Raw genomic sequence first — 20,031 nt, 5'->3', positions numbered from 1 at the left:
GCTGTCCTGATATCCAGAAGCTCTTAGTCTAATCTGAGGTGAGTGATCGCTGTCCTGATATCCAGAAGCTCTTTGTCTAATCCGAGGTGAGTGATTGCTGTCCTGATATCCAGAATCTCTTTGTCTAATCCGAGGTGATTGATCACTGTCCTGATATCTAGAAGCTCTTTGTCTAATCCGAGGTGAGTGATCGCTGTCCTGATATCCAGAAGCTCTTTGTCTAATCCAAGGTGAGTGATCGCTGTCCTGATATCCAGAAGGTCTTTGTCTAATCCGAGGTGAGTGATCGCGCTCCTGATATCCAGAAGCTCTTAGTCTAATCTGAGCTGAGTGATCGCTGTCCTGATATCCAGAAGCTCTTTGTCTAATCCGAGGTGAGTGATCGCTGTCCTGATATCCAGAAGCTCTTTTCTGCCGTAAGATATGGTTGCAGAAAACATTATGTACAAAATAGTTTACAACTATGCCGAAAAACCCCCACATAATAGCACAATTGGTTAGGAGACCATAAAACGGCGGCCATCTCCTCTGGTAAAACTCTGTCCCTCATGTGGTTCGTAGACCCGCCTTCATTTGTGTTCAATCGGGCTAATTTATAATTTCCATAAAATACTGTATGTAAAATTTGTCCTTCCAATTGGTTCAGTTCAAAGCAATAGACTTCAATACTGATGAAAACATTGATTCATTTATATTTGCTCAAGATTAATCCCCAGTTTGCAATTGGCTCATTCATCCCCCTCCTCTCCCCTGTAACTATTCCCCAGGTCGTTGCTGCAAATGAGAATGTGTTCTCAGTCAACTTACCTAGTAAAATAACGGATAAATAAAAATCAAATTAGTTTGTATTACATGACTCAAACAAGGGTCAGTTGGATTGTCTGAAATTCCCCAAGATAATTATTTATGCAAATATATGCATGCTCAAATATTCACCTTGAGAATCAGTACACCTCTGTTGTACACACGATATGAAGTTTTCAAAATAAACTGATCTGGAGATATACCAATTCATACTGGATCTGTTCTGGGTAATATATGCAAAAATATGCAAGTGCAGCCTCAATAATCAAATTAGATATGAAATAAAAATGTCTGTGAAGTTCTGTTGTGGAGCTGAAATGATCTTACAACCAAGCACAACCAACATGTTTATACACAGGGACTGATGAGTGTGGAGATATTATGCCTTGATGTTATCTTTCACAATCTACTCTTCGCATGCATCAATGCACACTTGAGTCGGAGAGATGTCAAACTGTTGAGTATTAAGGCAAGAAGCAGCATCTCCTTTGAATACATAAATCAGTGTTCAAATCAAGTCTCAAGAACAGTAAACGTTGTGTATGTTGACATCTTAGGGTGGCTACTGCATGGCAAGCTTTCCTGAGCCCTGCCATGGAACAACCACCAGAAAAATGCAGATCAAGGCTGTCAATTTTGATTGTGGTCAAAACGATGGATCAAGTCCAAGATAATCATCAGGGTATTCATACATGATCCTATTGTTGGAGTTGAGGTGGAAAAAAACATGTTGCAAGGGTGTTTACATTGCAATATGAGTATATCAGATGTGAGCTTTTCGCAATCCAATTCACCTCCTTCCCTCAGACTTTCTATTCACGCTCACTTCATATAAAGTCAATTGTAAACGTGTCTGCAAGGTTATTGCAATGTTGTGCTCATAAAGAAGGGACATTTGATTTGGTTCCAAAAAGAGCAAAACATGTTTACTCAAAGGCATCATCATTGCCTTGCTACAATGTCAATTGTTCACCACTGACAATAGTAACAACAGGTGTATTGTTTTATAGGCATGTTTACTGTGTATATCCATGGTGATACAGACGGTCGTCTACACAAGACGTAAGAAAATGTGAAATGTAACAAATACAGGAGATAACTCCATGACGTGCTTGTACAGTATGTCTCAAATAACGGACAATCAAACCGAAGGCAACCTCTCATAAAAGGCTTTGACTATTATACATTCTCTAAGTACCAAATGCCAGTATGTAAGGGGGCAACATTCACTAAACGTAAAACATTTAGAGCTTCAATACTCAGTAGAAAGAAGTTTTTGCTCAATAACTCTGACAGCTACCAGAATGAAAGTGTCCACTGTGTAGGGTGTTAGAGAACACGGTTCTCCTTTTCCATCACTGAGGTGGTACAGTTCAGCAGGTCTTTTATCACCCTCTATAGATATGTGTATTCATATGTGCAGGTCTAACAATATCTGTTTTTATCATCCTCTGTAGATGTGTGTATTCATGTGTCCAGGTCTAACAATATATGTGTAACATTATTCAGCTGCTGTACACTGGGACCTACTGAAGCTCCAGTAATGTCCTGAGTGATCTACTTGGACCACCCAGACCTTTGACTTTGTTCTCTAGGCCGGTGTTGATCCTCAGATAAGGCTGGTTTCAGGGGACCACGAGTCAGTGAGAATGAATAGCCTGGCTGGAAAGCAAAATGCTCTCTATACGTAAAGCCCTATTACATTTATCTTGGCTATAGAAGCGTTAACATGCAGACATACTGTGGCACAGTTACTTTCATCATTTTGTACTTGAATGCATTTAAGGTTGACCTCTCAATTAAACATTTTGTGCATCAGGCTAGCATTTGACAAAATAGCGGGATATTTTATGTAATGAATGTCATTGAGCCTCATTCAGAAAATTCTAAAGATGTTTTTTTGTTTTTTTTAACCCCCTTTTACTCCCCAATTTTTGTGGTATCCAATTGGTACTTACAGTCTTGTCTCATCGCTGCACCTCCCGTACAGCCTCAGGAGAGGCGAAGGTCGAGAGCCCTGTGTCCTCCAAAACACAACCCAACCAAGCCGCACTGCTTCTTGACACAATGCCCGCTTAACCCGGAAGCCAGCCACACCAACGTGTTGGAGGAAACACTGTACACCTGGCGTCCATGTCAGTGTGCATGCGCCTGGCCCGCCACAGGAGTCACTAGAGAACTATGGGCAAGGACATCCCTGCCGGCCAAACCCTCTCCTAACCTGGACGACGCTGGGCCAATTGTGCACCGCCCCATGGGTCTCCCAATCACGGCCGGCTGCGACAGAGCCTGGACTCGAACCAGAATCTCTAGACCACTGCGCCCCTCGGGAGGCCAAAGATGTAATACATGTTTGGAATATGTTTGTTTTATATGCTTGTGTTTTGTTTTTATTTCATTTTTTCTTTGTATTTCCTATTTGTTGATTGCATTTCGTATTTGTACTTGATGCCTGTATTTTTGTATTCTGCATGGCTTAGTTGAAAACGAGACATTGGTCTGAACATAACTCCCTGTCAAAATAAAGGTAAAAACAAACCAAAAAAGGTTTTCTACATCATACAGTAGGTAATAAATTGAAGGTGAAAACATACAGACAGTCAGGGACTACATTCCAAGGAGGTGTTGTCATCATACCTTTCCTTTGTCCCTCATGGAGCCTTTTCCGAGGATGGACATCTTTGCTCCTGTTTCTTCTTGTAATCTTTTCATGGAATTGCCCCGTGGACCCAACAGCTTCCCAACAAAATTAAACTGCAACAGAGGAGAGGAAAGGCAATGTTTCTAAAACAGCTTCCTTGACAGTTTTCAATTATATACCTATTACATACTGAAGTAAATGGAAATTAGGTTACATACTGCAAGGGGAAAAAAGATTAGAGAAAAATATAGATTACAGTTGGCTAACAATCAACCTTTTTTTTAAAACCTCTTGAGGATTAGCCCCCCTTTTTTTTATTTTTTTTCGCCTAAAATGACATACCCAAATCTAACTGCCTGTAGCTCAGGCCCTGATACAAGGATATGCATATTCTTGGTACCATTTGAAAGGAAACACTTTGAAGTTTATGGAAATGTGAAAGGAATGTAGTAGAATATAACACAATAGATCTGGTCAAAGATAATACAAAGAAAAAAACAACTGTTCTTTTGTATTTTTTTTGGACCATCATGTTTGAAATGCAAGAGAAAGGCCATAATGTATTATTCCATCCCAGGTGCAATTTAGTTTTTGGCCGCTAGATGGCATCAGTGTATGTGCAAAGTTTTAGACTGATCCAATGAACCATTGCATTGGTGTCCAAATTTTGTATCAAGACTGCCCAAATGTGCCAAATGTGTTTATTAATAACTTTTCATGTTCAAAATTGTGCACTCTCCTCAAACAATAGCATGGTATTCTTTCACTGTAAAAGCTACTGTAAATTGGACAGCGCAGTTAGATTAACAAGAATGTAAGCTTTCTGTCAATATCAGATATGTCTATGTCCTGGGAAATGTTCTTGTTACTTACAACCTCATGCTAATCTCATTAGCCTACGTTAGCTCAACCATCCCGTGGAAGGGACACCGATCCCGAAGAAGTTTTCACTATTGCTGAATAAAACAAAAAAAGACATGGAAGAAACTGCAACAATTCAACAATGTTCAGCCATGTGTGCTGCACAATACCCATGTGAATGGGTCTTAATCTCATCTGAGGTAGAACATAACAGCCTTTGTGTTCCAAATGGCACCCCATTCCCTTTATAGTGCACTAGTTTTGACCAGGGTCCATAGGGTAGTGCACTATATATGAAATATGGGGAATATTTGAGACACAGATAGTTATCAGCTCTGTCCCTTAGTTAAACCGCTGAGGCTGAGGCAGTCATGTCTTATTATTGCTCAGGGTCATCAATGGTGTATGGAGAGGAAATAAAACATGTCCTCCAGCCAATACAATTCCTGGGAATGATCCAGACGTCAGAGCCAGGAAAGTGAGAAATAATGATTTTCTTCCCATTGGGAAATCAAGGAATCACTATCCAGATGAGGAACTATCAAACGCCTGCCTTCAGGCACTGGCTAACAGAACTCATCTCAGACTGTAGACTTGCTGTTGGACAAAAAACTAGCCCTCAGGATATTACTGTTACTGTCCTTTTTCTTTGTCACTGTTGGAGATTTGCTGTGACCACAATGGTGACCCTCAACATCATAATAGAAGTGATTTAGTTGAGTCCTTTGCTAATGGAAAAGTAATTATTCTCAGACTATTCATTCAATAAAACCACAATCAGAACACCAATTTGAAACACCCCATGGGTTATTAAGTCATTTAGATTTACATGGGTTATTAAGTCATTTAGATTTACATGGGTTATTAAGTCATTTAGATTTACATGGGTTATTAAGTCATTTAGATTTACATGGGTTATTAAGTCATTTAGATTTACATGGGTTATTAAGTCATTTAGATTTACATGGGTTATTAAGTCATTTAGATTTACATGGGTTATTAAGTCATTTAGATTTACATGGGTTATTAAGTCATTTAGATTTACATGGGTTATTAAGTCATTTAGATTTACATGGGTTATTAAGTCATTTAGATTTACATGGGTTATTAAGTCATTTAGATTTACATGGGTTATTAAGTCATTTAGATTTACATGGGTTATTAAGTCATTTAGATTTACATGGGTTATTAAGTCATTTAGATTTACAACTGCCATCGCCAAAAATCCTGTTGAGGTCTCTCCCGTTGTTCTCATTTCTCGACCACTCCGCCAACATTTTCAAATGAATGACTTGACCTTCAAATGTTTGTTGTGACCAGCTGATAACTCAACCTCCTCCAGAGCTGAACAGTTGGTCAACTACCCATCTAGACATCTCCTGCCCTGGCATCACGAATTACTATAACCTATTCATAAGATTACACGAGGACCCCCCTCCCCATCCACTGAGGCTCTATAGCCTATTCAGCCACTAGGAGCCATGGTCAACTGTTTTCTGTATTGCAGCTGCAAACTGGCGGATACCGAAGTGGCACATGACTGCGTACTCAGCTTATCTTATCTCTGACATCCTGAAGGACAGCATGAAAAGCAAAAGGATTCGGTTCGGAGAAGTCCAACATACATCGCCAACAGAGCTCCACTCTACCTCCATCCATCTCTTCTTTCTGAGGTGATTGAGTTGGGTATTCTGTCTTCTCTGGGGCTGCTTTGACAGGAATATCCTACAGCTGGCTGGGAGCCCTGGAGCAGATGGTCGCCACGACTACAGTGAGAAGTAGCTCGCTGGGCGGCAGCAGAACAGTGGCCTGTTCTCATTACGCTAATGAATGTCTGGAGCCACTCTTAGGCTCCGTGGTGGGCAATTTCGGCTTTAGAAGGGGGCATGGTTCAGTGTTAAATGAGGTTTGAAATGATGCAATCCACCCCCTGCAGCCCCAACACCGATAAGGCTGAGGATGTTAGAAGCTGGGTGTGTTGCTGAAGCAGCAAATTTGTATGGGGATTTTTATTTTTTACTTGTGGAATTACACAGGTACTAATCTAAATAAATAATGGGAAGATTGTGTTTATATCAAGAGTATGACTATGACTTTATGTACAAAGGATGTGAGGTTTGTTGATGCAGATAAACAAAAACAAGTATTATGTACACCTTCTAGTAAAGACTCGTTACAAATCATTTGTTCAAATCCAAATTACTACAAAGTGTAAATAGAATAATTTTGGACATAAAGTCAGTATCTTCCAAAGATTTTGGAAAAAATATGACGTTCCTAAATCATTGGATATTTGAGGGTTGGGTTTTGATTCCAATCATGCTCAGTCATGCCCACTTGTCCACTAGCACGGGATGGTAACGCCTAGGGGGAATGGTCATGCATGGAGAAACAGCTGCGCTGAGTACACTCTATCCTGTAGTAGCAGCAGAATCAACCTACAGACAGACCTGCCCAATAGCATGCAGCGCCACTGATTTTACATGAGACAACATTCAGATGTACAATCTTCATTTGAGACGGTTTGCGACAGCAAGATAATAACCTTTCAGCAACAGGATATTAATTATTATGTGGATTATAATTGTAGGTGGACATTTTTGTAGGGGTTGATACAAAAAAATTGTAAGGGAAAATCAAATGAAATCAATTTCAGACTTAGTTTTTATTAAGGGCTTGGTGGCCATTCGCCACAAATTATGATGGCCTTTTTGGGATATTTCAACTAGATACAACAGGTTTAGACTTTACAGTTAAATATTTATTTTTATTTAACTTGGCAAGTCAGTGAAGAACAAATTGTTATTTTCAATGACAGCCTAGGAACCGTGGGATAACTGCCTTGTTCAGGGGCAGAACAACAGCTTTTTACCTTGTCAGTTCGGGGATTTGATCTTGCAATCATTTTGGTTACTAGTCCAACACTCTAACCACTATGCTACTTGCCACCCCAGGTAGCCTAGTGGTTAGATGCTTATTTACAAGCCCAGTTCCAACAATGCAGGGTTAAAAAAGTAAGACAAATATTTGCTAAATAAAAAGGAAATTGTAACACAATCAAAACAATAACAAGGCTATAAACAAGGTGTACTGGAACCGAGTCAATGTGCAGGAGCAGGAGGTAGTTGAGGTCGTTGAGGTAATAGAGTATGTACATGTGGGTAGGGGTAAAATTGACTAGACAATCAGGATGTGTTGCATCTACACTCTCTGAAAAAAGGGTACCAAAGGGGTTCCTCGGCTGTCCCCATAGGATAACCTTTTTTGGTTCTAAGTGGAACCCTCTGTGGTAAGGGTTCTATATGGAACGCAAAATAGTTCTACATGGAACAAAAACGAGTTCTCAAAGGGTTCTCCTATGGGGACATCCGAAGAACCCTTTTAGGTTCTAGATAGCACCTTTATTTCTAAGAGTGTACAGCTCAGGACAGTCATGCTCCTGTGAATCTGAGTACCTGTGAATGTGTGAGTAAATTACTTTTTACACATGAGTCTCTGTGACAGAGAACTGCTCCCTTGCTCCAAGGGCATGTGTTTTTTTTGAAGTGGGTGACATTTTTTTTCTTCTAAATGTTTTTACAGACGGTACACTGCAAACCAGTTTGACCACTCAACTCGAATCAGGCGATATACTTTCAAATCTATTAGAATCCATTTACAAAAAAAAAAGCCACAGACTGAAGAGGAAGCGAGACATCCCAGTCCCTCATTTTTTCTGGTTCAAACACAGCCAATGAACCAAGCAGACCAGTCCCAGCTGCTTTCGCATTGGTGCCTATGGATGAACCCCCCCATCTTCATCTTCATTCATCCAAAATGTTTTGATTGACAATCCTATGTCTACTTGCTAATACACCACTTACATTTAGTTTTGTAATTTAACCTGTAGAATGTCTGCATGCTCTTCATCTAACACAAATGTGAATATTTCAAGTATCATGTTGCAAGTTTAAAATTGCCCATTGATCCTGAGATCCATAGATCCTGAGATCCATAGATCCTGAGATCCATAGATCCTGAGATGTATGCCCTCACATCAGCAATGTTCTTTGTGAGAAGTCACTGACGTGACCTTTAAACACACTTGAAATATGAAGAAAATAATCACAGTGACATAACCGAGACAATCACTACTAGCTAGAGCACATCTCCTTAGAGACGAGCCCTGAGATTTCAATTAAAAAAAAGGTGAAACGTCCTCAATAAACACTGTGGCAACCTTCCCACTGAATGTCACACTGAACGGAAACGGCTGCAAATGACTGTCTTGTCATGCAGCTCACAAAGGAAATTTACATGGCTGTAATCTATTGAGCCTCTCGCACAGCACACTTGTCTTCCAACTTCAGCACTTCACACTTGGACTATTTGAAATGCATTATTCTCTTTCCTGCAGTCAAATGGCCTAGTGGTCTAATGGGTGGAATGGTATTAATATTTTTCATAAATTCGTAATTAATAAAGGTTTTATTTTTACGCAGAAATTCCAGTGTTTCTATGTCAAACAGTTTTGTTATATTTCACTCTTCTGTGATGCATTTACAGTGTAATATAACCATGTGTGAGGTGTATACTTTTGTTTCAAAGTAGATTTGTTTAACACTTACAAGAATCACTCTGGTTTAGCCCACTGCAGTAAATTGCTGTCCTTGCCTTTAGTGCATTTGCTGCTCTCTGAATAGCTGTTCCATGTTGTTGTTCATTGCCCATGTTTACGGCTGGATTAACGCAAATGATGCTTTCTGTGAAGACTACAAATTGTTTAGAGCAGAAGACGCCCGTCAACAATTTCCCCCCCATTTTTTTCACTTAACATGTGACGGCATCTCGCCTGTGAATTAGTTGATGTTTAAAATGGCATTATCCTTAAGCAAAAGAGCTGTTTACCTCGTATTACAACAATATACAGTGCCTTGCGAAAGTATTCGGCCCCCTTGAACTTTGCGACCTTTTGCCACATTTCAGGCTTCAAACATAAAGATATAAAACTGTATTTTTTTGTGAAGAATCAACAACAAGTGGGACACAATCATGAAGTGGAACGACATTTATTGGATATTTCAAACTTTTTTAACAAATCAAAAACTGAAAAATTGGGCGTGCAAAATTATTCAGCCCCCTTAAGTTAATACTTTGTAGCGCCACCTTTTTCTGCGATTACAGCTGTAAGTCGCTTGGGGTATGTCTCTATCAGTTTTGCACATCGAGAGACTGAAATTTTTTCCCATTCCTCCTTGCAAAACAGCTCGAGCTCAGTGAGGTTGGATGGAGAGCATTTGTGAACAGCAGTTTTCAGTTCTTTCCACAGATTCTCGATTGGATTCAGGTCTGGACTTTGACTTGGCCATTCTAACACCTGGATATGTTTATTTTTGAACCATTCCATTGTAGATTTTGCTTTATGTTTTGGATCATTGTCTTGTTGGAAGACAAATCTCCTTCCCAGTCTCAGGTCTTTTGCAGACTCCATCAGGTTTTCTTCCAGAATGGTCCTGTATTTGGCTCCATCCATCTTCCCATCAATTTTAACCATCTTCCCTGTCCCTGCTGAAGAAAAGCAGGCCCAAACCATGATGCTGCCACCACCATGTTTTACAGTGGGGATGGTGTGTTCAGGGTGATGAGCTGTGTTGCTTTTACGCCAAACAGTTTTATATCTTTATGTTTGAAGCCTGAAATGTGGCAAAAGGTCGCAAAGTTCAAGGGGGCCGAATACTTTCGCAAGGCACTGTATATTGTTGTAATACGAGGTAAACAGCTCTTTTGCTTAAGGATAATGCCATTTTAAACATCAACTAATTCACAGGCGAGATGCCGTCACATGTTAAGTGAAAAAAATGGGGGGGAAATTGTTGACGGGCGTCTTCTGCTCTAAACAATTTGTAGTCTTCACAGAAAGCATCATTTGCGTTAATCCAGCCATAAACATGGGCAATGAACAACAACATGGAACAGCTATTCAGAGAGCAGCAAATGCCCTAAAGGCAAGGACAGCAATTTACTGCAGTGGGCTAAACCAGAGTGATTCTTGTAAGTGTTAAACAAATCTACTTTGAAACAAAAGTATACACCTCACACATGGTTATATTACACTGTAAATGCATCACAGAAGAGTGAAATATAACAAAACTGTTTGACAAGGAAACACTGGAATTTCTGCGTAAAAATAAAACCTTTATTAATTACGAATTTATGAAAAATATTAATACCATTCCACCCATTAGACCACTAGGCCATTTGACTGCAGGAAAGAGAATAATGCATTTCAAATAGTCCAAGTGTGAAGTGCTGAAGTTGGAAGACAAGTGTGCTGTGCGAGAGGCTCAATAGATTACAGCCATGTAAATTTCCTTTGTGAGCTGCATGACAAGACAGTCATTTGCAGCCATTTCCGTTCAGTGTGACATTCAGTGGGAAGGTTGCCACAGTGTTTATTGAGGACGTTTAACATTCTACAGGTTAAATTACAAAACTAAATGTAAGTGGTGTATTAGCAAGTAGACATAGGATTGTCAATCAAAACATTTTGGATGAATGAAGATGAAGATGGGGGGGTTCATCCATAGGCACCAATGCGAAAGCAGCTGGGACTGGTCTGCTTGGTTCATTGGCTGTGTTTGAACCAGAAAAAATGAGGGACTGGGATGTCTCGCTTCCTCTTCAGTCTGTGGCTTTTTTTTTTGTAAATGGATTCTAATAGATTTGAAAGTATATCGCCTGATTCGAGTTGAGTGGTCAAACTGGTTTGCAGTGTACCGTCTGTAAAAACATTTAGAAGAAAAAAAATGTCACCCACTTCAAAAAAAACACATGCCCTTGGAGCAAGGGAGCAGTTCTCTGTCACAGAGACTCATGTGTAAAAAGTAATTTACTCACACATTCACAGGTACTCAGATTCACAGGAGCATGACTGTCCTGAGCTGTACACTCTTAGAAATAAAGGTGCTATCTAGAACCTAAAAGGGTTACTTTCGCAAGGCACTGTAGTGGTTAAGCTAACTGTATTGTTGAACAGTGAATTCACTGCAATGCTGATGGTAATGGTACAAATGAGTCATTGATATTCAGAATCCTCTTTGCCTATTCAAGAAGCAAAGTTTTGAAATAGGCCTCTTCTTAAAGCTGTAATTGTCCTCCAGCGATTTTTGAACTTTTACTGTTTGAAAAGCAATATCACAAGTATAAATACAGTAAATTACACACACTAAAGGCCCCCGAAAATATGTTTTGATCAAACTATAGTTTTTTAGACACAACTGCAAACTTAAAGCTAAGCGTCAGTATAGAGACAAAGTAGAGTCGTAATTCAACGGCTCAGACACAAGAGGTATGTGGCAGGGTCTACAGTCAATCACGGATTACAAAAAGAAAACCAGCCCCGTCGTGGACCAGGATGTCTTGCTCCCAGACAGACTAAACAACTTCTTTGCTCGCTTTGAGGACAATACAGTGCCACTGACACGGCCCGCTACCAAAACCTGCGGACTCTCCTTCACTGCAGCCGACGTGAGTAATACATTTAAACGTGTTAACCCTCGCAAGGCTGCAGGCCCAGACGTCATCCCCAGCCGCGTCCTCAGAGCATGCGCAGACCAGCTGGCTGGTGTGTTTACAGACATATTCAATCAATCCTTATCCCAGTCTGCTGTTCCCACATGCTTCAAGAGGGCCACCACTGTACTCTATACCATCTACTGTATCTTGCCTATGCCGTTCTGTACCATCACTCATTCATATATCTTTATGTACATATTCTTCGTCCCTTTACACTTGTGTGTTTAAGGTAGTTGTTGTGAATTGTTAGGTTAGATTACTCGTTGGTTATTACTGCATTGTCGGAACTAGAAGCACAAGCATTTGGGGCGGCAGGGTAGCCTAGTGGTTAGAGTGTTGGACTAGTACCTGGAAGGTTGCAAGTTCAAACCCCCAAGCTGACAAGGTACAAATCTGTCGTTCTGCCCCTGAACAGGTAGTTAACCCACTGTTCCTAGGCCGTCATTGAAAATAAGAATTTGCTCTTAACTGACTTGCCTGGTTAAATAAAGGTAAAATAATAATAAATACATTTCACTACACTTTCATTAACATCTGCTAACCATGTGTATGTGACATACAATTTGATTTAATGGAGTGGGGCATTCAATGAGTTGGTCTGATGGGAATCTGTGATGTCACTGGCCTTCCCCTTTGCCTGAGGAGCAATAGAGAACAAAATAGGAAAGGCCCACCCCCCCACTGCCATGTCATGACTTACCTGAACCACCTATTGAGATGTGCTTTTTGTTAAGTAAAACAGGTGTTAAATGAGGTGAAAAGGAGACCTGAGTACCATTTTAATCTGTTTGCGATATTACAATAACAAAAACATTACTGTAAACAACGAACACAGTTTTTTCCCCCTCTGACATCATTGCATGCGCAATAGTAAAGCACAATAAGTACTGGAATTTTTTTACCATGTTTTCGTGGCGCTCCTCAGCTCGGCAACAAAGACTATAATAACGGATGTGGGGCAGCCAGTGGCGCTGTTTTCCCCTACTGCAAATTACATCTTCAAGAAACAACAATAAAAAATGGAAACCCTATGAAACACTTGACAGATCAAGGCGACATTAGAGTAACATTAGAGAGTACTGTCCTTGGAGGAGGCTCTTTTAAAGACAGCTAAAACTGTCATTACGCTCCTTAAAGACAGCTAAAACTGTCATTACGCTCCTTAAAGACAGCTAGAACTGTCATTACACTCCTTAAAGACAGCTAAAACTGTCATTACGCTCCTTAAAGACAGCTAAAACTGTCATTACACTCCTTAAAGACAGCTAAAACTGTCATTACACTCAGTTGGAGAGCAAAGAGGAGTCAGACTACAACACACTTAGGCTACAATACGCATAAACAACCCAATTTCACACATCATACCAGCAGACAATTGGAGGTGTAATCCTAATGCAGGATTACACCTCAAAAAGGAGTTCCTCTTTGATGGATTTCAGGTGTGTGTTTGTGCACTGCACCCTAGTCCCCCACTCCAGTTTTGTGAGGCCAAATGAGATCTGCAGATGGTCTGAGACAGTCAGAAAGTCCCTGCTTGTTTAGCCAGCTGTGCTATTGGGTAATCCCAGTTCTGGCCTGATAGGGGGATTATAGCCTGAGGCGGAGCGGAGGTCTGTCTGCCTGCCTGCACTTTAATGGCTGAGGGATGACTGGGCGTCTGTGGACAGCGGCATTAGTTCCACAGAGCTTAGACACTGGCAGAGAGAGAAAGAGAGAGACAGAGAGAGGAGAGAGGAGAGAGAGACTTTGCACATCGTTACAACACCGTACATAACATTTGAAATGTCTCTATTCCTTAAGAACTTTTGTGAGTGTAATGTTTACTGTTAATTTTTAATTGTTTATTCCATTTGATTTATTATCTATTTCACTTGCATTGGCAATGTAAACATGTGTTTCCGATGCCAATAAAGCCCTTTGAATTGAGAGAGAGAGAGAGAGAGAGAGAGAGAGAGAGAGAAAGAAGCACTCTGCTAAGTGGAGGCCAGAAAGAGATGGCTGAGACTACAGGGCTAATGAGCCTCCAGAAAGAAATGTCTTGGGTTTGGGGAATGGATGAAATGTACTGTATTTGTTTGGAGAAATGTTACTGACAGCGTAATGCTATTGTAAGGGTTCTGGCAATACTATATTTGAAATCTATACTTGGAATTAATTTGGAAAGGAAAGTTGAAGGCTACATTCTATCAACAGAACCGTTTGCTGACAACAAAAAAAAAGACAAATGGAAAGGCCTCAAATAATGCTTAGTGCAAGTAATAATCATGAAAATCTATGAGATTCAATTACTTTTCATCCCGAACTTGGAAAAAATATGGAAAAAACTAAACAATCATGGGGACTATGTGTTTGTGTTTGGTTTAACATTCAGGGGATGCTGCGTTTTCTCACATTGTTCCCCAATGAAACAGGGATGTCAAGACACAGCACAGCAGGAACGCGTTTGTGATGAATCTGTGCATTAACATACAGGGGGCTGGCAGCACAGATATAGCCATGGAGCCTTGGTACAGGGGGCCAGCAGCACAGATATAGTCATGGAGCCTTGGTACAGGGGGCCAGCAGCACAGATATAGTCATGGAGCCTTGGTACAGGGGGCCGGCAGCACAGATATAGACATGTAGCCTTGGTACAGGGGGCCAGCAGCACAGATATAGACATGGAGCCTTGGTACAGGGGGCCAGCAGCACAGATATAGTCATGGAGCCTTGGTACAGGGGGCCGGCAGCACAGATATAGACATGTAGCCTTGGTACAGGGGCCAGCAGCACAGATATAGACATGGAGCCTTGGTACAGGGGGCCAGCAGCACAGATATAGACATGTAGCCTTGGTACAGGGGGCCAGCAGCACAGATATAGACATGTAGCCTTGGTACAGGGGGCCAGCAGCACAGATATAGTCATGGAGCCCTTGGTACAGGGGGCCAGCAGCACAGATATAGTCATGGAGCCCTTGGTACAGGGGGCCAGCAGCACAGATATAGTCATGGAGCCCTTGGTACAGGGGGCCAGCAGCACAGATATAGTCATGGAGCCCTTGGTACAGGGGGCCAGCAGCACAGATATAGTCATGGAGCCCTTGGTACAGGGGCCAGCAGCACAGATATAGTCATGGAGCCCTTGGTACAGGGGGCCAGCAGCACAGATATAGTCATGGAGCCCTTGGTACAGGGGCCAGCAGCACAGATATAGTCATGGAGCCCTTGGTACAGGGGGCCAGCAGCACAGATATAGTCATGGAGCCCTTGGTACAGGGGGCCAGCAGCACAGATATAGACATGGAGCCTTGGTACAGGGGGCCAGCAGCACAGATATAGTCATGGAGCCCTTGGTACAGGGGGCCAGCAGCACAGATATAGACATGGAGCCTTGGTACAGGGGGCCAGCAGCACAGATATAGACATGGAGCCCTTGGTACAGGGGGCCGGCAGCACAGATATAGTCATGGAGCCCTTGGTACAGGGGGCCGGCAGCACAGATATAGACATTGAGCCTTGGTACAGGGGGCCAGCAGCACAGATATAGTCATGGAGCCCTTGGTACAGGGGGCCAGCAGCACATATATAGACACCCTTGGTACAGGGGGCCAGCAGCACAGATATAGTCATGGAGCCCTTGGTACAGGGGGCCAGCAGCACAGATATAGACATGGAGCCTTGGTACAGGGGGCTGGCAGCACAGATATAGACATGTAGCCTTGGTACAGGGGGCCAGCAGCACATATATAGTCATGGAGCCCTTGGTACAGGGGGCCAGCAGCACAGATATAGTCATGGAGCCCTTGGTACAGGGGGCCAGCAGCACAGATATAGTCATGGAGCCCTTGGTACAGGGGGCCAGCAGCACAGATATAGTCATGGAGCCCTTGGTACAGGGGGCCGGCAGCACAGATATAGACATGGAGCCTTGGTACAGGGGGCCAGCAGCACAGATATAGTCATGGAGCCCTTGGTACAGGGGGCCAGCAGCACAGATATAGACACCCTTGGTACAGGGGGCCAGCAGCACAGATATAGTCATGGAGCCCTTGGTACAGGGGGCCAGCAGCACAGATATAGTCATGGAGCCTTGGTACAGGGGGCCGGCAGCACAGATATAGACATGTAGCCTTGGTACAGGGGGCCAGCAGCACAGATATAGACATGGAGCCTTGGTACAGGGGGCCAGCAGCACAGATATAGTCATGGAGCCTTGGTACAGGGGGCCAGCAGCACAGATATAGACATGTAGCCTTGGTACAGGGGGCCAGCAGCACAGATATAGACATGGAGCCTTGGTACAGGGGGCCAGCAGCACAGATATAGACATGTAGCCTTGGTACAGGGGGCCAGCAGCACAGATATAGACATGTAGCCTTGGTACAGGGGGCCAGCAGCACAGATATAGTCATGGAGCCCTTGGTACAGGGGGCCAGCAGCACAGATATAGTCATGGAGCCCTTGGTACAGGGGGCCAGCAGCACAGATATAGTCATGGAGCCCTTGGTACAGGGGGCCAGCAGCACAGATATAGTCATGGAGCCCTTGGTACAGGGGGCCAGCAGCACAGATATAGTCATGGAGCCCTTGGTACAGGGGGCCAGCAGCACAGATATAGTCATGGAGCCCTTGGTACAGGGGGCCAGCAGCACAGATATAGTCATGGAGCCTTGGTACAGGGGGCCGGCAGCACAGATATAGACATGTAGCCTTGGTACAGGGGGCCAGCAGCACAGATATAGACATGGAGCCTTGGTACAGGGGGCCAGCAGCACAGATATAGTCATGGAGCCTTGGTACAGGGGGCCGGCAGCACAGATATAGACATGTAGCCTTGGTACAGGGGGCCAGCAGCACAGATATAGACATGGAGCCTTGGTACAGGGGGCCAGCAGCACAGATATAGACATGTAGCCTTGGTACAGGGGGCCAGCAGCACAGATATAGACATGTAGCCTTGGTACAGGGGGCCAGCAGCACAGATATAGTCATGGAGCCCTTGGTACAGGGGGCCAGCAGCACAGATATAGTCATGGAGCCCTTGGTACAGGGGGCCAGCAGCACAGATATAGTCATGGAGCCCTTGGTACAGGGGGCCAGCAGCACAGATATAGTCATGGAGCCCTTGGTACAGGGGGCCAGCAGCACAGATATAGTCATGGAGCCCTTGGTACAGGGGGCCAGCAGCACAGATATAGTCATGGAGCCCTTGGTACAGGGGCCAGCAGCACAGATATAGTCATGGAGCCCTTGGTACAGGGGGCCAGCAGCACAGATATAGTCATGGAGCCCTTGGTACAGGGGGCCAGCAGCACAGATATAGTCATGGAGCCCTTGGTACAGGGGCCAGCAGCACAGATATAGACATGGAGCCTTGGTACAGGGGGCCAGCAGCACAGATATAGTCATGGAGCCCTTGGTACAGGGGCCAGCAGCACAGATATAGACATGGAGCCTTGGTACAGGGGCCAGCAGCACAGATATAGACATGGAGCCCTTGGTACAGGGGCCGGCAGCACAGATATAGTCATGGAGCCCTTGGTACAGGGGGCCGGCAGCACAGATATAGACATTGAGCCTTGGTACAGGGGGCCAGCAGCACAGATATAGTCATGGAGCCCTTGGTACAGGGGCCAGCAGCACAGATATAGACACCCTTGGTACAGGGTGCCAGCAGCACAGATATAGTCATGGAGCCCTTGGTACAGGGGCCAGCAGCACAGATATAGACATGGAGCCTTGGTACAGGGGGCTGGCAGCACAGATATAGACATGGAGCCTTGGTACAGGGGGCCAGCAGCACATATATAGTCATGGAGCCCTTGGTACAGGGGGCCAGCAGCACAGATATAGTCATGGAGCCCTTGGTACAGGGGGCCAGCAGCACAGATATAGTCATGGAGCCCTTGGTACAGGGGGCCAGCAGCACAGATATAGTCATGGAGCCCTTGGTACAGGGGGCCGGCAGCACAGATATAGACATGGAGCCTTGGTACAGGGGGCCAGCAGCACAGATATAGTCATGGAGCCCTTGGTACAGGGGGCCAGCAGCACAGATATAGACACCCTTGGTACAGGGGGCCAGCAGCACAGATATAGTCATGGAGCCCTTGGTACAGGGGGCCAGCAGCACAGATATAGTCATGGAGCCTTGGTACAGGGGGCCGGCAGCACAGATATAGACATGTAGCCTTGGTACAGGGGGCCAGCAGCACAGATATAGACATGGAGCCTTGGTACAGGGGCCAGCAGCACAGATATAGTCATGGAGCCTTGGTACAGGGGGCCGGCAGCACAGATATAGACATGTAGCCTTGGTACAGGGGGCCAGCAGCACAGATATAGACATGGAGCCTTGGTACAGGGGGCCAGCAGCACAGATATAGACATGTAGCCTTGGTACAGGGGGCCAGCAGCACAGATATAGACATGTAGCCTTGGTACAGGGGGCCAGCAGCACAGATATAGTCATGGAGCCCTTGGTACAGGGGCCAGCAGCACAGATATAGTCATGGAGCCCTTGGTACAGGGGGCCAGCAGCACAGATATAGTCATGGAGCCCTTGGTACAGGGGGCCAGCAGCACAGATATAGTCATGGAGCCCTTGGTACAGGGGCCAGCAGCACAGATATAGTCATGGAGCCCTTGGTACAGGGGCCAGCAGCACAGATATAGTCATGGAGCCCTTGGTACAGGGGGCCAGCAGCACAGATATAGTCATGGAGCCCTTGGTACAGGGGGCCAGCAGCACAGATATAGTCATGGAGCCCTTGGTACAGGGGGCCAGCAGCACAGATATAGTCATGGAGCCCTTGGTACAGGGGGCCAGCAGCACAGATATAGACATGGAGCCTTGGTACAGGGGGCCAGCAGCACAGATATAGTCATGGAGCCCTTGGTACAGGGGGCCAGCAGCACAGATATAGACATGGAGCCTTGGTACAGGGGGCCAGCAGCACAGATATAGACATGGAGCCCTTGGTACAGGGGGCCGGCAGCACAGATATAGTCATGGAGCCCTTGGTACAGGGGGCCGGCAGCACAGATATAGACATTGAGCCTTGGTACAGGGGGCCAGCAGCACAGATATAGTCATGGAGCCCTTGGTACAGGGGGCCAGCAGCACAGATATAGTCATGGAGCCCTTGGTACAGGGGGCCAGCAGCACAGATATAGACATGGAGCCTTGGTACAGGGGGCTGGCAGCACAGATATAGACATGGAGCCTTGGTACAGGGGGCCAGCAGCACATATATAGTCATGGAGCCCTTGGTACAGGGGGCCAGCAGCACAGATATAGTCATGGAGCCCTTGGTACAGGGGGCCAGCAGCACAGATATAGTCATGGAGCCCTTGGTACAGGGGGCCAGCAGCACAGATATAGTCATGGAGCCCTTGGTACAGGGGGCCGGCAGCACAGATATAGACATGGAGCCTTGGTACAGGGGGCCAGCAGCACAGATATAGTCATGGAGCCCTTGGTACAGGGGGCCAGCAGCACAGATATAGACACCCTTGGTACAGGGGGCCAGCAGCACAGATATAGTCATGGAGCCCTTGGTACAGGGGGCCAGCAGCACAGATATAGACATGGAGCCTTGGTACAGGGGGCTGGCAGCACAGATATAGACATGGAGCCTTGGTACAGGGGGCCAGCAGCACATATATAGTCATGGAGCCCTTGGTACAGGGGGCCAGCAGCACAGATATAGTCATGGAGCCCTTGGTACAGGGGGCCAGCAGCACAGATATAGTCATGGAGCCCTTGGTACAGGGGGCCAGCAGCACAGATATAGTCATGGAGCCCTTGGTACAGGGGGCCGGCAGCACAGATATAGACATGGAGCCCTTGGTACAGGGGGCCGGCAGCACAGATATAGTCATGGAGCCTTGGTACAGGGGGCCAGCAGCACAGATATAGACACCCTTGGTACAGGGGGCCAGCAGCACAGATATAGACATGGAGCCTTGGTACAGGGGGCCAGCAGCACAGATATAGTCATGGAGCCCTGGTACAGGGGGCCAGCAGCACAGATATAGACACCCTTGGTACAGGGGGCCAGCAGCACAGATATAGACATGGAGCCTTGGTACAGGGGGCCAGCAGCACAGATATAGTCATGGAGCCCTGGTACAGGGGGCCAGCAGCACAGATATAGACACCCTTGGTACAGGGGGCCAGCAGCACAG

At 44.9% G+C, this 20,031-nt stretch overlaps 1 protein-coding gene across 2 annotated transcripts in view; it reads right to left on the bottom strand.

Annotated features, from left to right (window-relative positions):
* LOC115144499 (KH domain-containing, RNA-binding, signal transduction-associated protein 2-like) overlaps nucleotides 1-20,031 on the bottom strand; it is a 154,332-nt gene that overhangs the window by 84,364 nt on the left and 49,937 nt on the right. For both annotated transcript variants that reach the window (XM_065002622.1, XM_065002623.1), the window contains exon 3: nucleotides 3,442-3,558. In XM_065002622.1, the coding sequence (XP_064858694.1) occupies nucleotides 3,442-3,558 (117 nt within the window). The remainder of the gene's footprint in view (nucleotides 1-3,441; nucleotides 3,559-20,031) is intronic.

The sequence above is a fragment of the Oncorhynchus nerka genome, linkage group LG16 (genome assembly GCF_034236695.1).
Source record: "Oncorhynchus nerka isolate Pitt River linkage group LG16, Oner_Uvic_2.0, whole genome shotgun sequence".
Lineage (NCBI taxonomy): Eukaryota > Metazoa > Chordata > Actinopteri > Salmoniformes > Salmonidae > Oncorhynchus > Oncorhynchus nerka.
The sequence above is the reverse complement of the archived record's forward strand: the minus strand, read 5'-3'. Positions and strand labels throughout refer to the sequence as shown.